At 35.7% G+C, this 15,517-nt stretch overlaps 1 protein-coding gene across 8 annotated transcripts in view; it reads right to left on the bottom strand.

The window, feature by feature from the left end:
• The window catches only part of NALCN (sodium leak channel, non-selective), a 222,774-nt gene that overhangs the window by 29,388 nt on the left and 177,869 nt on the right, over window positions 1–15,517 (bottom strand). For 6 of the 8 annotated variants that reach the window (XM_039337741.1, XM_039337739.1, XM_039337745.1 and 3 more), the window contains 6 exons: window positions 8,494–8,630; window positions 5,594–5,732; window positions 3,272–3,345; window positions 2,621–2,722; window positions 1,875–1,950; window positions 82–173 (listed from right to left, as the gene is read on the bottom strand). In XM_039337741.1, coding sequence (XP_039193675.1) covers window positions 82–173; window positions 1,875–1,950; window positions 2,621–2,722; window positions 3,272–3,345; window positions 5,594–5,732; window positions 8,494–8,630 — 620 coding nt within the window. The remainder of the gene's footprint in view (window positions 1–81; window positions 174–1,874; window positions 1,951–2,620; window positions 2,723–3,271; window positions 3,346–5,593; window positions 5,733–8,493; window positions 8,631–15,517) is intronic. The other 2 variants (XM_039337742.1, XM_039337744.1) reach the window with 1 other exon arrangement.

The raw sequence follows: 15,517 nt of genomic DNA, 5'->3' as shown, positions 1-15,517 counted from the left end.
TTAAAATTCACTAAGTAATGTTTGCCTAACTGGGATTCAGATCAGTTCTACATACTGACATAAAGGTTACATTTAAAATACCTTTTCATTTCTGCTTGTTCTTTCTTTTCTTGGATCATTTTAATGTCACTGTCTTCCCTTTGTGCATTTCTGTACCTCACTGTATTAGAATGCTGGAAGAAAAATGTTTTGTTAATCTGTTTTCTATTTTTTACTGTATGCAAGCATTAAACTTTTAAAAGAGAAAAAGAAAGTTTTCCATCAGGGTTGGGAGAAAATAATATCATAATCAGTAATTATGATCAGCTCTTGTTAAACATTTTCTTTACCATTTTGTATATTTATTTAACTATTGCATTGGTCCAATTAAATATAAGCATATTTGAACATATTACTGAGTTTAATATTAATTCAGCACTGAGTTAGTTATTAGTTAGTTAGAAATTATGTTTAATTTCTATGATTGATAATAATAGGTTTTAAACATCAATTTATTATGATTAAGGAGCAAGGATGAATCCAATAAAATAAAATAAATGGTCCTGACTTGATAGAAACAAGAATGTAGCCATTGTGAATATTTCAGAAAGCTGAATGCTTAGCTGGGATAGTAGTAGTATTATGAAGTGAAATCACTGAAAAAGTAAGAAGCAGGACAGATATTTTGATAAAATTTCCAATTACATAGCATCAGGCTATTTTATCCATGTTCCAAATACATTGTTTAAGAGCTTATTTAATTCAAATATACTATAAATGCCATAAAAGATGGCGAAAAGCCACATATCCTTAGTTTTCTCAGAGTTGATTCACTTGGAAGGATGTAGATTATAGAAAGTTAAGGGGTCATTAGATTAGCTTTAGCCATGGCAAGTCTACTTTGTCACAGTTGGGGTTCTAGAGAAATAAGGCTGGCTTCACTATGAAGCAGCCCTTGGGACCCAATAGAAAGATCCAAAGATCACCCTTAGGAACTTGCATTGGTGTTTTATCAAAATGTATAAATATTCATAAGCACGAGACTTAACTGTTTGTCCTGAAATAACCAAAGGGTTGAGGGTATGAAGGTTTCCAATGAGATAGAAAAAGAACTTCAAATCGTAGATAATGATCTTGACTGTTTTCTGTAACCTGAAGGATTTGAGTGTCCTGCAATATGCCCAGACTATCTCATTTCTTCTGAGCATGTCCCACTCAGTGCTTTTTTTGTAAAAAAAAAAAAAGGTGCTGGAATTCACACGTCATATAACCCCCCTTGCCTACCCTACAAAGTCCATCCCAAAAAGGTGCCGGAACTCCGTTCTGGGCGTTCTATGCCAAAAAAAGCCCTGGTCCCACTACAATTAATATTGATAGGAACATTTAATTTATGGTATATCTTTCTCACAATTAGTTGTGAAGAACAATAAAACTCATCTCAATCCCACCACTGGGAAGGAAAGTGTAGGCAGTATCATTTGCCTAAAGTAAAACAAGGATTTGTCTACCAGCCAAACATGATATCTGTCTGTATGTTATATGCAATTTTGCTAATGAGAAACAGCTGTCATCTTGCCCAAGTAGTATTCCAGGAAAGATGTGATAGATTATTATGAATTCTGACCCAGCTGGAGATGTCTTTTATCTCAAATTATAATTCCCAGGAACAATTTACTTTGCTCATTTGTGAACTGAGATTCAGTAACTGTGTAATTTGAAATTACTGTGAATGTTGTTTTTGTACTGGAAAGGATCATTTCATTAAAGAATGCACTCAAATGGAACATCAATAATACAGGGTTTCAAAAATCTGTGTTATAATAGCCAAGGTATTTTAAACTTCATTCTGTTTTCAGTCTTATTTAGGTATTACTTAGAGTAGACTATTCACTTACACTTACATCCTGAGTTAATGTTTCAAGAGACTTTCCTCTGCTGATTCGCTGACTGTTGGAACCATGCCTTAGTGACCTGAAATAATGACATTGATTTAGTAAAAAACTAAGATCACTGAATGTGCATCAGTGGGACAACGGACTTTGCAATTATGCATTTGATTTTGCATTACACTCAGCTGCATCTTGCTTTCTACAAATGGTGACTTTCATCTGTTTTGGATTACATTAGCTGGGAATCATGACAGCTGAAGGTCAACAAATATTAAAGGTGCTAAGTTAGGGAAGTAAGAAGCTTTTATCTGCAGTGCAGAATTCCTAGTTGTACTAATCCAAAGAGATGGTGGACTAGTTCATTTTTTTTCTTTTTAATGGATTTTCTCAAAAGAGAGACAAATTATTTAAAAAGTGATGATGTGAAAAATAGAAAGATTAACTAAAAAAGTACATTACTGAACTAATTGATAAATCTGTGAGGGCAGTTGAACAATAGAGGTCCTGACTGGACCACCCTGTTTATGGAATTTTTCCTGATCATTTACAACCAGGACTTGGATATCTTGAAAACAATTATATTTAAAATATAAGTCTTCTATTATGATAAATGTCATTATTATTGCAATAAAAATACATCTATTATTTATTATGAACTAGTTCTAATTTACTCATGTCTACTGTGTAACTTATAAGAATTTTATCTTCTACTTTTAACATGTTCTTAAAAGTTTGTATTGAGTTCTGCTTACCTGCGTTCTTGGCGTATATGATGCTGAACACTAAGAATAGATCGTTCTTTTGCAGGCTGCCCCTCAAAAGATCCACTAAGCATACGCTGACGAGTACAGGCTCTAGGTAAACAGATACTATGATAAGTAATAATTAGGGATATACAGCATTTAGGAAATAACTCTGAAAAAGTATTTCAGACTTTGAATGTAACATTGGTGTGCAACCTTTTAAAGAACGTACATAATTTTCTGGGATCATGGAAATGATACAGTTGTCTTAAAGAGTTCCAGACTCTTTAAGCATTGTTTTAAAATTGAATCTGAAACAGGCATAGCTAGGAAACTGCGATAGTGTCATGCAGCCCTCAGGAAGGATAGGAGACATCTTTCTCAAACATTGTCTATGCAAGGGATGGAAAGGTTGGAATAATACATTCCATTTTTCATGGTAGGATGAAAAGAACTAGGTCAAGACTAATTCACTAAGCCATCTGTCAGTAAGTCTTACCACTAAAATGGCAACCTTCTCCATTCATCTCACTCTTGTGAGTTCCATTGTGTGGAACTTGGTCTCAAGCTGTGATCCCTGATGCATTGCACTTTACCTTGCTTTCATTTTACATGAAACCTACTTCTTAATGAAAGGTCCCTCAAATCCCTCTTTAATACCTAAGAATTTTATTGATTGCAGACTCCTTGTCCAGAAGATTTCTTGCCTTAATGCTGAAAACAGATTTGCGAAGCTGTAAAAAAAAAAAAAGGAAACCAACTTTATTGACTGTCTTAGTACTTAAGTATGTTGTTTAAAACCTTAACTAACAAAATCAAATGGAAGCAGACAAATGCAATTATGGTGAACCAAGAGTTATTTTTGTTTGTGTTGAATCTGCACTTCATCTGGAAGAATTCTTAAAGATTTGGGACCCATAATTTTAGAGTAAATTTTCTATCATATACAATATGGTGTATATGGTACCATATTTTCTACCATATACCTTGGTATACCGGTATACTATGCTTAACATTAGTGAAAAGACAAGAAATAAAGCCCATGTATAAATAAGTACAATTATTAATGGCCATCCATTAATCATCCAGGCAGTTTTATGACAAATTAATAAGCTTTCTCTTTTAAAAATGAAAAGGACAGTTCTGAAATTATAAACTCTGATATCAGAATCTCCCTCCAGTTTCCAAACTCTATGTTTAATAATATGAAATCTCAACATGTTTGGCTAATTGTCCCGCTTGGCGAATTGCCCACAGCTAATTGTCCAATGGTGAATTGCCCAGGGCCATGCGGTGGGGCAGGAGCGGTGGGCAATGAGTGGCAGAGGTGGGTCAGCGGAGGAGAGGCAGATGGAGAGGAAGGCCTGCGGTGGGTCAGCCGGGGCAGGGGAATGTTGTGATTTAATTCTCATAATTTTATCATTCTCATAATATCATTCAGTGTTCTGGGTTATTTGATTCACACTGCATGAACTACAGATAGCATACACACAAAGGGATCTGACAGCTGTCGGCAGAATACTTTTTTCCCCCACTGTTGTATGTTTAATTAACATTTTCTATAGCTTGTGCTTTCTTTCTCTTCTACTGTGCACACAGACCAGTGTTCATTTTTAAAAAATGTTATTTCAAATGAGTATTAGAGAGAAGACATTTCAGAGGATATACTTAAATGTCAGGTTGCTATGGTAATTGCCTCTGTAGAAAGCTATAATCATCTAACAAAATGCAACCTAATGTTCCAGTCACATGGATAAAATTCCTGCTGAGTACAGGAAACTAAGTCAATCTGTGAAGCCCAATGTTATCTGGCAGTAGGATCCTTCCTAAATGACTGACATTTATTTTTCTGATCTGTTTTTTTAAAAAAAAGATTCTAGAAGTTAATAACTTTGTGAACAAAGCATTCATTGTTGGTTGACTGTTGTAGAGCTTGGGTAAACAGAATACAATTATCCCTCTTTGCTCTGCAAAATTAGAGGTATCAATACTCTCTTTCTGAAGAATCCTTCAATCACAAACCTTTCCAAGAAGCTCTGCCTTCCACCAACCCTATGCGGGTTAGTTTATTTCTATTCCTGGCTAGAAAAAGTGATGAGTTCAATGTAATCACGAGTTACAGTGACATCCCACATTTCATCAAAATGAAATTCAATGGTGAAAAAAGTAAGGTTCTACATTTAGGCAAGAAAAACCAAATGTATAGGTATAGTACAGGGGGTACCTTGCTCAATAGTAGTAACTGTGAGAGGGACCTCGGAGTCCTAGTGGACAATCACTTAAATATGAGCCAGCAGTGTGCTGCAGCTGCCAAAAAGGCCAACACAGTGCTAGGCTGCATTAACAGAGGGATAGAATCAAAATCACGTGAAGTATTAATACCACTTTACAATGCCTTGGTAAGGCCACACTTGGAATACTGCATCCAGTTTTGTCACCACGATGTAAAAAAGATGTTGAGACTCTAGAAAGAGTACAGAGGAGAGCTACAAAGATGATTTAGGGGACTGGAGGCTAAAGCATATAAGGAAAGGCTGCTGGAATTGGTTATGTCTAGTTTAACGGAGAGAAGGACGAGGGGGGACATGATAGCAGTGTTCCAATATCTCAGGGGCTGCCACAAAGAAGAGGGAGTCAAGCTATTTTCCAAGGTGCCTGAAGGCAGGACAAGAAGCAACGGATGGAAACTAATCAAGGAGAGAAGCAACCTAGAACTAAGGAGAAACTTCCTGACAGTTAGAACAATTAACCAGTGGAACAACCTGCCTCCAGAAGCAGTGAATGCTCCAACACTGGAAGTTTTTAAGAAGAGACTGGACAGCCATTTGTCTGAAATGGTATAAGGTTTCCTGCCTGAGCAGGGGGTTGGACTAGATGACCTCCAAAGTCCCTTCCAACTTTATTATTATTATTATTACATATGAGACTTCAGATCACAATATGAGTGGAGATCTTTATACACTGTTGTGTCTAGTGACTTGCCTTCTGGTCAATGTATTTGTCTTCAATTGCCAGCCTTTTAGAGTGATCACAGGAGGAGGAAGAAGCTGATGGAAGCCTTCTCAGTAAACAAGTTGTATCTTGCTGCTGTCGATCAATGAACTGTTTCATAAAGCTTTCCCTTTAGAGAGAGAGAGAGAGAGAGAGAGAGAGAGAATTGCCTCTAATTTATATTTCCTTTGTACACGTATAACAAATAAATGACAACCAAATTTGAATAAATATATCCTTCATATCATTTATCATCCAAAGCTCTTTGCTATCTGATAGAACAATTTGAAATACCAATAAAATGTATTTTTTTCCAATATTTTATAATAATAAATGGGGCAGCAAGCAATAGGAACCTATTCTATCAATTAGGCTTGTGGAAAATAGTAGACCTATGTAGAATTCATTGTAAAAGACTAATACGATATTATTGCCAGATGAGTATTTATAATCCCACCAATATAATCCAGAAAATTTCCTATTTAGTAAGTTTATTTTTAATAGAGTCAAATGCAATCTATAGGTCATCATGTCAATACTTATCAACTGATAAACACATTTAAAATGTGTTTATATGACAGAAAGTTCAAGGATGGAAGTTCTAATACCAAATCATTCTCCCATATTTTTTTCTGTCTTTCAAGATAACTTGATTAAAGATATTCTCTTGTTTTCAACTAAAAAAGATGCATTTGAAGGTAATGTTCTAATTGTGAAGCAATCAATAATTGAGAATCAATGACTAAAGTCAATGTACATGAATCCAAATTGGAATTTGTGACCATTTTTCGCAAATATATTCAGCAATAATAGTGTTTCAATCAATACTTCTCTAAAACACTTCTCCCATTTTTCTAGCTTGCCAAGAAATAGTTGTGATCTACTTTATCAAATGCTTTACTGAAATCTAAGAAATACCACATCTACAGCATTTTGCTGATCCTCTAATTTAGTCACTTTGTCAAAGAATAAAATAAGATTGGTTTGGCATGATCTGTTTTTGACAAGCCCATCTTGGCTTCTGCTTGCTATTACTTTGTCAGCTTCTAGGTGTTCACAGATCTTTTGCTTGATTATCTTTTCCAAGATCTTTCAGGTATTAATGTCAGGCTGTTTGGTCTGTAATTTCCTGGATCTCTCCCCCCCCTTTTTTTTTGAAGATGGAAACTACATCAGCTCTTTTCCAGTCCTCATGTAGTTCCTTGATGTTCCAAGAACTTTGAAATATATGTTTCAATGGTTCTGAGATGACGTCTGCCAGTTCCTTCAGAACTCTGGGATGTAATCCATCAGGGCCTAGTGAAATGAATCCTAGAGCTGACACGTGTTCTCTTACCTTATTTTTGCATATTTTAATTTGCATCCCTAACCTGTCATTTATGGTTCTGTTTTTGGTAAGTTGAATACTGTTTTCTTTTTTGTGTGAAAACAGATGCAAAGTATGAATTAAGCAGTTCTGCTTTCTCTCTACTGCCCATTACTTGTTTGCCATCTTCTCGCATTAGTAGACCTATTGTTTTTTCCCCTTGTTTTTTGTGTTGAAATAAACTTTTTAAAATTGTTTTTGATATTTGTTGCAAATCTTACTTCATTCAAAGCCTTACCTTTCCTAACTTGATCTTTGCAGATTTGGGCTATTTGTTGGTATGATGCCTTAGTTATGTGTCCTTCTTTCCATTTTTTTGTACTTATCCTTTTTTTCTCTCAGTGGGTCTGAGAGTTCTTTGTGCAACCATGCTGGTTTTTTTTTCCTGGTTTTCTTTTTTAGTGGTATTGAACTGGACTAGGCTTTTATAATCAGAAATTCCATAACTGGAATTCCATAATTGGAATTTTCCATATTCTGTTCTTACAGTGGCTGTCTGATCAAATAGAATGACTAAATGAGCTAGAGGTAGTGTGATGATATTCCCAGTTGTTTAAGGCAGTACCAGAGCTTGTCACAGTCAACATAGTCAAAGGCTTTTGTGTAGTGAGTGAAAACATGTAGAGCTCTTTTTGGTATTCCTTTGCTTTTTCCATCATCCAACGTAGATTGATAATTTGACTTCCTTTCCAAACTCCTGCTTGTACATCAGGAAGTTCTCTGTTGGCAGTTGGATTCAAATGATACTAGATTATCTTCAAGAGAATTTACACATGCGTAGTATCAAGGTCTATGGTTCGTGATTGGAAGAGTCTTTCATATAATCTTTCTTTGATATTGGGATAAATATTGACTTTTTCCATTCTTTCGGCCACTGACCAGACTTCCATACACTTTGCCAAAGCACTGTCAGTGCTTTTGTTGGCAGTGGTCTCAGCAACTTAAAGTAATTCCACCCACTCCTGGGGCTTTGTGGTTAAGCAACTGGCTTTCAACGTTGAAGAAATCTGTTTTCACTAGGAGGTATGTCTATGATTTACCCATCCGTGTTACTAGTATGATATTTTCTTTCTTCTTTCTCTGTAGCTTTATTGGTACCTCCCAGCCAGGGGGAATCACTGCTTAGTGCCATATCTTCCACATCTTTGAGTCAATTCATGAAGTTTTTTGGCAGGGTAAACTAGAGTAGGTCACCAGTAGGTCTTTCTACTATATATGATAGCATTAATTATCAAACTTACTTAATTTGAAGAAAGACCCTATAAACACAGCTGGGGCTTATTTTTAAGAACACATTACTATAAGAAGATTATTTTTAACAACAACAATAATATATGCTGCCCGACTCCCAGTGGCTCAGTGAGTTGTAAATTTTGACACAGGAGACAGGAAAAAGAACTTTTCTACACATTGAAAAACAAACTACCAAAGACCCAAAAATATGAAAATGAAGAACAAAAAACCCCCTGCCTATGAACTTCAAAAGAGCCAGCTTTGCAGTAAGAAGGCAGAAAAAGTTTACTACCTTATTTTGGGAACTGTGAAATCTGAAGGGAGCTTGGAGATTTTTACCATCTGAGGCCTGTTAGGGAATTTTTCAAATATCCGTAGGCGTAATGGGAGCTTTTCTTTGGTATCTGCATTTGCTTCACTTTGTTTCAGCTGAAAATTAAAACAAAAAAGTAAAAAACAAAAATTGGGAGGTCTAACATCTTAGGGATCAAACCGTTTTCAAAAGAGATTTTTTTTTCAGAACAAATGCAAGCAGTTGAAAAACCACTAGATGGCAGAAAAGAACTACAGAAGATTCTGACATCATTCTAATGTCAGTTTCTCACTATTTTAAGGCTCCTGTTACAGTTGAAACTCAAGCAGACATTTCTTGAAAGATATTAAATGCAAAGAATGTTGTATAAATATTTGTTTTTTCACAGTTCTCTAAATGCTATAAGAAAAATAAAGTCAATTTAAACTCATCTGTTATTACATTAATAAAATTATGTTTTGGACTTGGACTGCAAACAGACTCCCTGTTGACTAAGAAGTTGTTAAATTCTTAGTAAACCAAGGAATCTTGTTTTGGAATTTACTGATAAGGAGTGGCACTGTAAGAAACTTGAAGGCGACATAATTTGGTTCAAGGCTTTGTTTTCTGTCCCACAAAGACAAGCTAATTTTTCTTCTAGACTAGCGAGATGCTGTATTTTGAATGTTTGGTTTTTAAATGGTTTTCCATACTGCATGTTTTTATTGTTGTTGCTGTGAGCTGCCAAGAGTTGGGTATATAAGATGGGCAGCCATGTATGAATCCTAAAAAAAATAAACGGTCAATAGAAAGAAAATAGGAAGAAGAAAGAGGTAGAAAGAACATAAGGCCTAAGGGAAAATATATTCCCAGGCAGTTAACAAGTTTAATGCTAAGCAGCTTTCCTAGACGCTCTTAGCCAAAGGAATGAGCATATTGTAATGAGAATTATATCCTCATTTCAATAGCTAATAGGTAAAACTATTTATTTTGCAACAGTAATAGGAAGAAGATATTTTCTTAAATGAGCCATGGTGGCTACTCAGCTACTAGCACACCCATTAAGTTGTACAAACATTTGAAAGAAATAATTTGGCAGACATAGAATGTAACCAATAAAAGAAAAAGGAACTAAAATTCCGGTATTCTTTTTCCTCAGAATAGAGGAATGATAATTTAAAACATACACAACCATATGCACTGCATAGACCAAGGCAACCTTGGCTCTTTTATGACTCGTGGACTTCAACTCCCAGCTTGGGAATTCTGGGAGTTGAAGTCCACGAGTCATAAAAGAGCCAAGGTTGCCTACCCCTGGCATAGATCATCCTACCCACCCACATTCAACATAGATATTTGTTCATATCACAGAATCTACATACTCCAGTGTGCCTATCTCATAAAGACTGTCCAAATGAAATGGCTCACTAAAGCAAATCAAGCACATAACTGAATTTAGCATGCTCTCTAGGAGAGTTGATGAAGAATAAATCATCACAGATAATTTGAAGGTGTCTAATGGGCAGAGTCTCCCTTCTGTGTGGAAGGATAACTGCCTCCAAATAGCTCTCGCTGTTACAAACTGCACGTACCCTGGAAACACCTTGAGCTGAAGGATAAACAAAAGGTACAGATTTAATGATAGTGTAGTGAAGGATAAGGAGATCTTTAAGGGCACTGGAAAGGTCATAATTATCTTCAATCTTATCATTAATGAATTCTTAGCATGAATGTAGTAGTATACTAATTAAAACAGTTTCAGAACAGATTAGGAGATGCGACAAGGAATGCTATTCCTTCCAGATTGCCAACAGGGAGTCTAGCCAGTGACCCCTTTTTCTTGCCCCCCGGAACTCCGGGGGGGGGGATGGGAGGTAATAAGGAGATCATTTCAGGTACAAATGCCAGGTTGACTGTTGTGTACCTGATTTAACATGCATACACACTTCTATAAAAAGAGACACAACTACCGGGGAATCTGAAATGTTGCAAGTGAATTTGTACTGATGGATTCAGAAACTGCTGATCACAGACTCAAAAGTCCATTAAGGACAGGTTGTGACATGGTCTTATATATTCCGCTTTGTTGTTGCTGTTGTTTTTTTGGTGTTCTTTTTAAAAATTAAAGCCTGTGTGCTGTTCTTTAAAAAAAAAAAAAAAAAAAGAGAGAGAGAGAGAGAGAGAGAGAGAGAGAGAGAGAGAGAGAGAGAGAGAGAGAGAAATAAAGCAATGACAAAGATTCTTCACCCAAATGGTAAACTAGTATTTCAGAAGGAAAGGAGGGGAAAAACTGGCATCAGTCAAAGATGGGAAAATAATATAAATGGAGCTTAGAATCCCCCCAATGAAAAGTACAAAGTGAGGGAGAAAGAGAGGAGAGAGAAGGGCTTTTAATAAAACTGCACTGCCAAAAAAGCAAGAATGGCAGATAACAGTTCTACAGTATTCATATTTTAAAAGGGCTCTTGGACAATAGAAAAGAATATAAGAGAAATTTTCACTAGTAGCAGCTTATCCACAGAATTTATCAAATTTATATTTCAAGTATCATCTTTTTGAGTTGCAGCAATGCAGCATGGGTTTGCTATTGTTTTCTTTTTGAAGTTTTTAGTTAGCCTATATTCTGGTAGTTCTTGATGATCTGCCATCCAAGTGCCCTAGCCTTTCCAGATCAGTTGGTTTTTCAAAGGGAAGGAATGAAATATCTCATCCTGTAATAAAGCCTTTAGGTACATATAAAAAAGTTTTTGAGGCCTGATTAGTGTACGGAATGCCACTTTATTTAAAAATATCAAAAACATGAAAAAGCTTTGTAAGATTAAAGTTACTTTTCATGTTAAACTGTATTTGTGTGTGTACGTATGTGTGTGTGTGAGTGTGGGTGTATATGTGTGGATAGGGGTTGCAAGTTTAATTCAAGGCTTGAGGGAGCTGGCTTCTTACGCAGAAATGCAGAAAATACATTGGAGTCAATATCTGTTGCTGTTTTGATTTCAAGTTGCAAACATTTTGACATACATTTCACCCATTAAAAACCCCATGACAAGTCCCTTCCCCAAAATAGACTAAGCACTCTGGTCTGCCAATAAAGACTTTGGGAATTCTTTCTATACAAAGCCATAGTAATGCAAATCCATCCTTTGCAATTTTAACCCATGCCGCCTTTCCTATGGTAGCTTCTGTATTCTGTTTGGGATAAATTTATACATTAAGCCAAAAGCAAATAATTATCTTTGTACAAGGCAACACAAAGTGTGGCCAATTTTTATAGACAAAACTGAGGAACAATAAAAATACTCATTTGTGGGGCAGTCTAGCAAAAGAGTATATAAGCAAGGGTGGGAAAAAGCATTGTGCTGAAACATTAAACCGATTAATAACATGCTTTAAAATAATCTAAGCTCAAAATCATTCTGCAATGCCTCACAACATCTGTCGTGCTGAGATAATGCTACCTATTGGGAAGTATAAGGCATTTAACTTCACTTAGTGCCTTTGAACACTTTGGGGTGTAATATTTGCTCAGCATGGTGTATATCTTGTTCTTCCTCTGCATTGTTCAATTTATAGAAAGTGCTTGCATTATTTTAACCTCGTCCACCCAATAACTTACAACTGTATCTCAAAGGTTCAAAATATGTAAAAGGTTTTTACAATAACTTTTCTAGCTTTAAATTCTGTATCATAGTTGAGTTCATAGCTGAATTCATTTTTTTTTAGTTTTAGGGCACTTTTGTTTAATCTTTTAAACAAAATGTTTAAGAATCTGGCAAAAGTATCTTTGAACTTTCAGTTAGCATGTATTTATCAATGATGTTCACTAAATAAGTGAGGCTTTGAGAGAGCAGGTTCCATCAAACTTTAAACCTCTGTGTAAGATAAAAATGAAATATTAATGTGGGATGCCTAACATTAGCTGACAAAAATAAACTTTTCCATTCTCCTTCCCTCTGCAGTAACATATATACCCCCAAATCTCTTTCCAGTGTCAGACAGAGGATCTTGAAAAATAGGGCAAAAAAGGGCATAGCAAGAAAAGGACAAAATTTATTTACTTTCCTAATTTTTTTAAAGGCTACAATCCTACACTGAATTACCAGAAACTGGACAAAAGGATTTCTGACATATGTGAGGAAATTGCAGGATGGAGAACAAGATGGAGAAGGAGAAACAAGTTCAGTCAATCTGTAAAGCTGGAGTGAACACTGGGGATTTTTAAAAATCCCAGCATTCTAAATAATATTTTGATATGGCCAGAAATTACAATTACATTTGAACAACATAAAATAATAATTTTACTAATAATACTTACTGGAGTCTATTTAACTCCAATTTTAATAATATTGTTCAAGTCCAATGTTAGTATTCTAAACTGATTTTGCAAGCTTTGTCAGGATGGAATGTAACCATATCAACAGAAATAAGCTAAGACTGGAACAGTTTTTAATAAGTTTGAATATCCAGTTAAGTAATAGGTAACTTTTTTCAATGTCATCTTTTCTCCAATTTTATTTATGAGTCACTATCATGGGTTGAGGACTTACATTTACACATTTCAAAGATGTATTTGTCATTTTGTTAAACAGCCAAATATATGAAAAAGGCACACACATATTTGACAAATAAAATGTTCACAGGAACTCATGAATATATTCTATTTTAATCCACATGATACAGTCTTTGAAAAGGTCAGATCTGTCTGAAATCAATGGTGCATTTGGAATGAAGAGCTCTTACTAAGAGGCACAGTTTTCCTAAAACTGGCTAGCTACGCTGAGTGACTTCATGTTGAGGATAAAATGCCCAACACTTTGGAAACTGTCTTTTTTATTGAGACCCTTTCTGGCTGTGGTATGAGGTATAAACACCACAAAAATGAATCAGTAAATATATAAGCAGATAAAGAAATAAAATGTTTAGGAAATGAAGGGACAGTTCAAATGAATAAGGCTTGATGATGAAAGATGATGTATTTCAACAATTAAACATTAATTGGATTAACGCTTTCCAAAAGAGCATGGGAGTCAGGGTGGGGCCTGAGTTGACTTTGTAAATATATCACTTGAGTACATTTCAATGCTGGAACGCTATTTAACTTACAAACAGGAGGTTAATTTTCAGTTCTTCTCTTTCCTGCTATCTGTTTCATTGCCAGGTTCATAGAAATTTATTTATTTATGAGACTTATATACCGCTTTAAGTGCAAGCACTCTCTAAGCAGTGTACACCAGTAAGCAATGTATATATATTTTACATTGCCCCCAACAATCTGGGTCCTCATTTTACCTACCTCGGAAGGATGGAAGGCTGAGTCAACCTTGAGCTGGTGAGATTTGAACCGCTGACCTGCTGAACACAGTCAGCTAAAGTGGCCTGCAGTACTGCACTCTAACTGCTGCGCCACCTCAGCATTTTCTGAGTTTTTGTATTACCAAAAACTCAGAAAATGCTTGCAGGGATGACTAATCCAACAATGGGAACTGCACTAAATGATTAGAAAGCACAACATAATACACAAGAACAGAATGGGCATAGCACTCATACAATCTTCTCTTTTATTCTACAAGCACATTGTGATTAAGAGTTCCCACAGCTTCTTTTCAACTAGTTTTACTAGTTTTTTTTCCTGACTACTGATATATGTTTCATGAGATCAGTATGGAATAATGTTAACATCATAAAATTATTCTTTACTGATCTTACGTTATTTGGGAAACTGAGCAGTTCATATGCATGCTCAAGAAAATTCTACAGTTAGCCATGGCTACAGAATTTGGATCAAGAGTTTCTCCAACTTTACAGAGCTACACCATATACATATCTATTGTGTGCTTTTGGATCAACCTTTGAAAACAAAGATCATTGGGATCAAAGGCACTTAGTTGCAGGATTACAAACTCCCACCACTAGGATGGGTATATCCATATTTCCCCTAATTTAATTGAAGAAATCTAAAGATACCTTTTTAGGAAAAACCAGAAGACATTCCCATGAGAATTACAAAATCCAGTCTTCCCAGGACCCTTACTGTCACTTCTAAGGCCAAATTGCTTACTCACTGCTAAGGTTCAGATTGTATGAGTGCTATGCCCATTCTGTTCTTGTATATTATGTTGTGCTTTCTAATCATTTAGTGCAGTTCCCATTGTTGGATTAGCCATCCCTGCAAACATTTTCTGAGTTTTGGGTAATACATTTCTATGAACCTGGCAATGAAACAGATAGCAGGAAAGAGAAGAACTGAAAATTAACCTCCTGTTTGTATGTTAAATAGCAATCCAGCATTGAAATGTACTCAAGTGATATATTTACAAAGTCAACTCAGGCCCCACCCTGACTCCCATGCTCTTTTGGAAAGCGTTAATCCAATTAATGTTCAATTGTTGGAATACATCATCTTTCATCATCAAACCTTATACATTTGAAATGTCCCCTCATTTCCTAAACATTTTATTTCTTTATCTGCTTGTGTATTTACTGATTCATTTTTATGGTATTTATACCTCATACCACAGCTGGCTCAGGAATTCTGGGAGTTGAAGTCTACGAGTCATAAAAGAGCCAAGGTTGTCTACCCCTGTCCTATACCATTCTGAATTTTCTTTGGGCTTGATGGGATGGATACATGGTCATAGAAAGAATAACAAAGTAACAGAACAGAATAATAGAGTTGGAAGGGATGCCAGTAGTCCTCCAGTCCAATCCTCACCCAAACAGGAGACACCATACCATTTCAGACAAATGGCTGTCCAATCTCTTCTTAAGAATCTCCAGTGATGGAGCACCCACAATTTCTGCAGGCAATTCATCCCACTGGTTAATTATTCTAACTGTGAGGAAATTTCTCCTTAGTTCTAGGTTGGTTTTCTCCTTGATTAGTTTCCATCCATTGCTTCTTGTCTTGTCTTCATGTGCCTTGGAGAATAGTTATTTTGTTTCCATTTCTGTGTAATTATTCTTACTAAAAGTATTAGATTGGTTTTCATTTCAAAACTATTTTGATACGTGAAAGATCTAGGAGTTC

Source organism: Crotalus tigris, unplaced genomic scaffold (assembly GCF_016545835.1).
Source record: "Crotalus tigris isolate CLP2741 ecotype Arizona unplaced genomic scaffold, ASM1654583v1 scf7180000017685.4511686, whole genome shotgun sequence".
NCBI lineage: Eukaryota > Metazoa > Chordata > Lepidosauria > Squamata > Viperidae > Crotalus > Crotalus tigris.
Note: the sequence above shows the minus strand (reverse complement) of the source record. Positions and strands in the feature narration are given on the sequence as shown.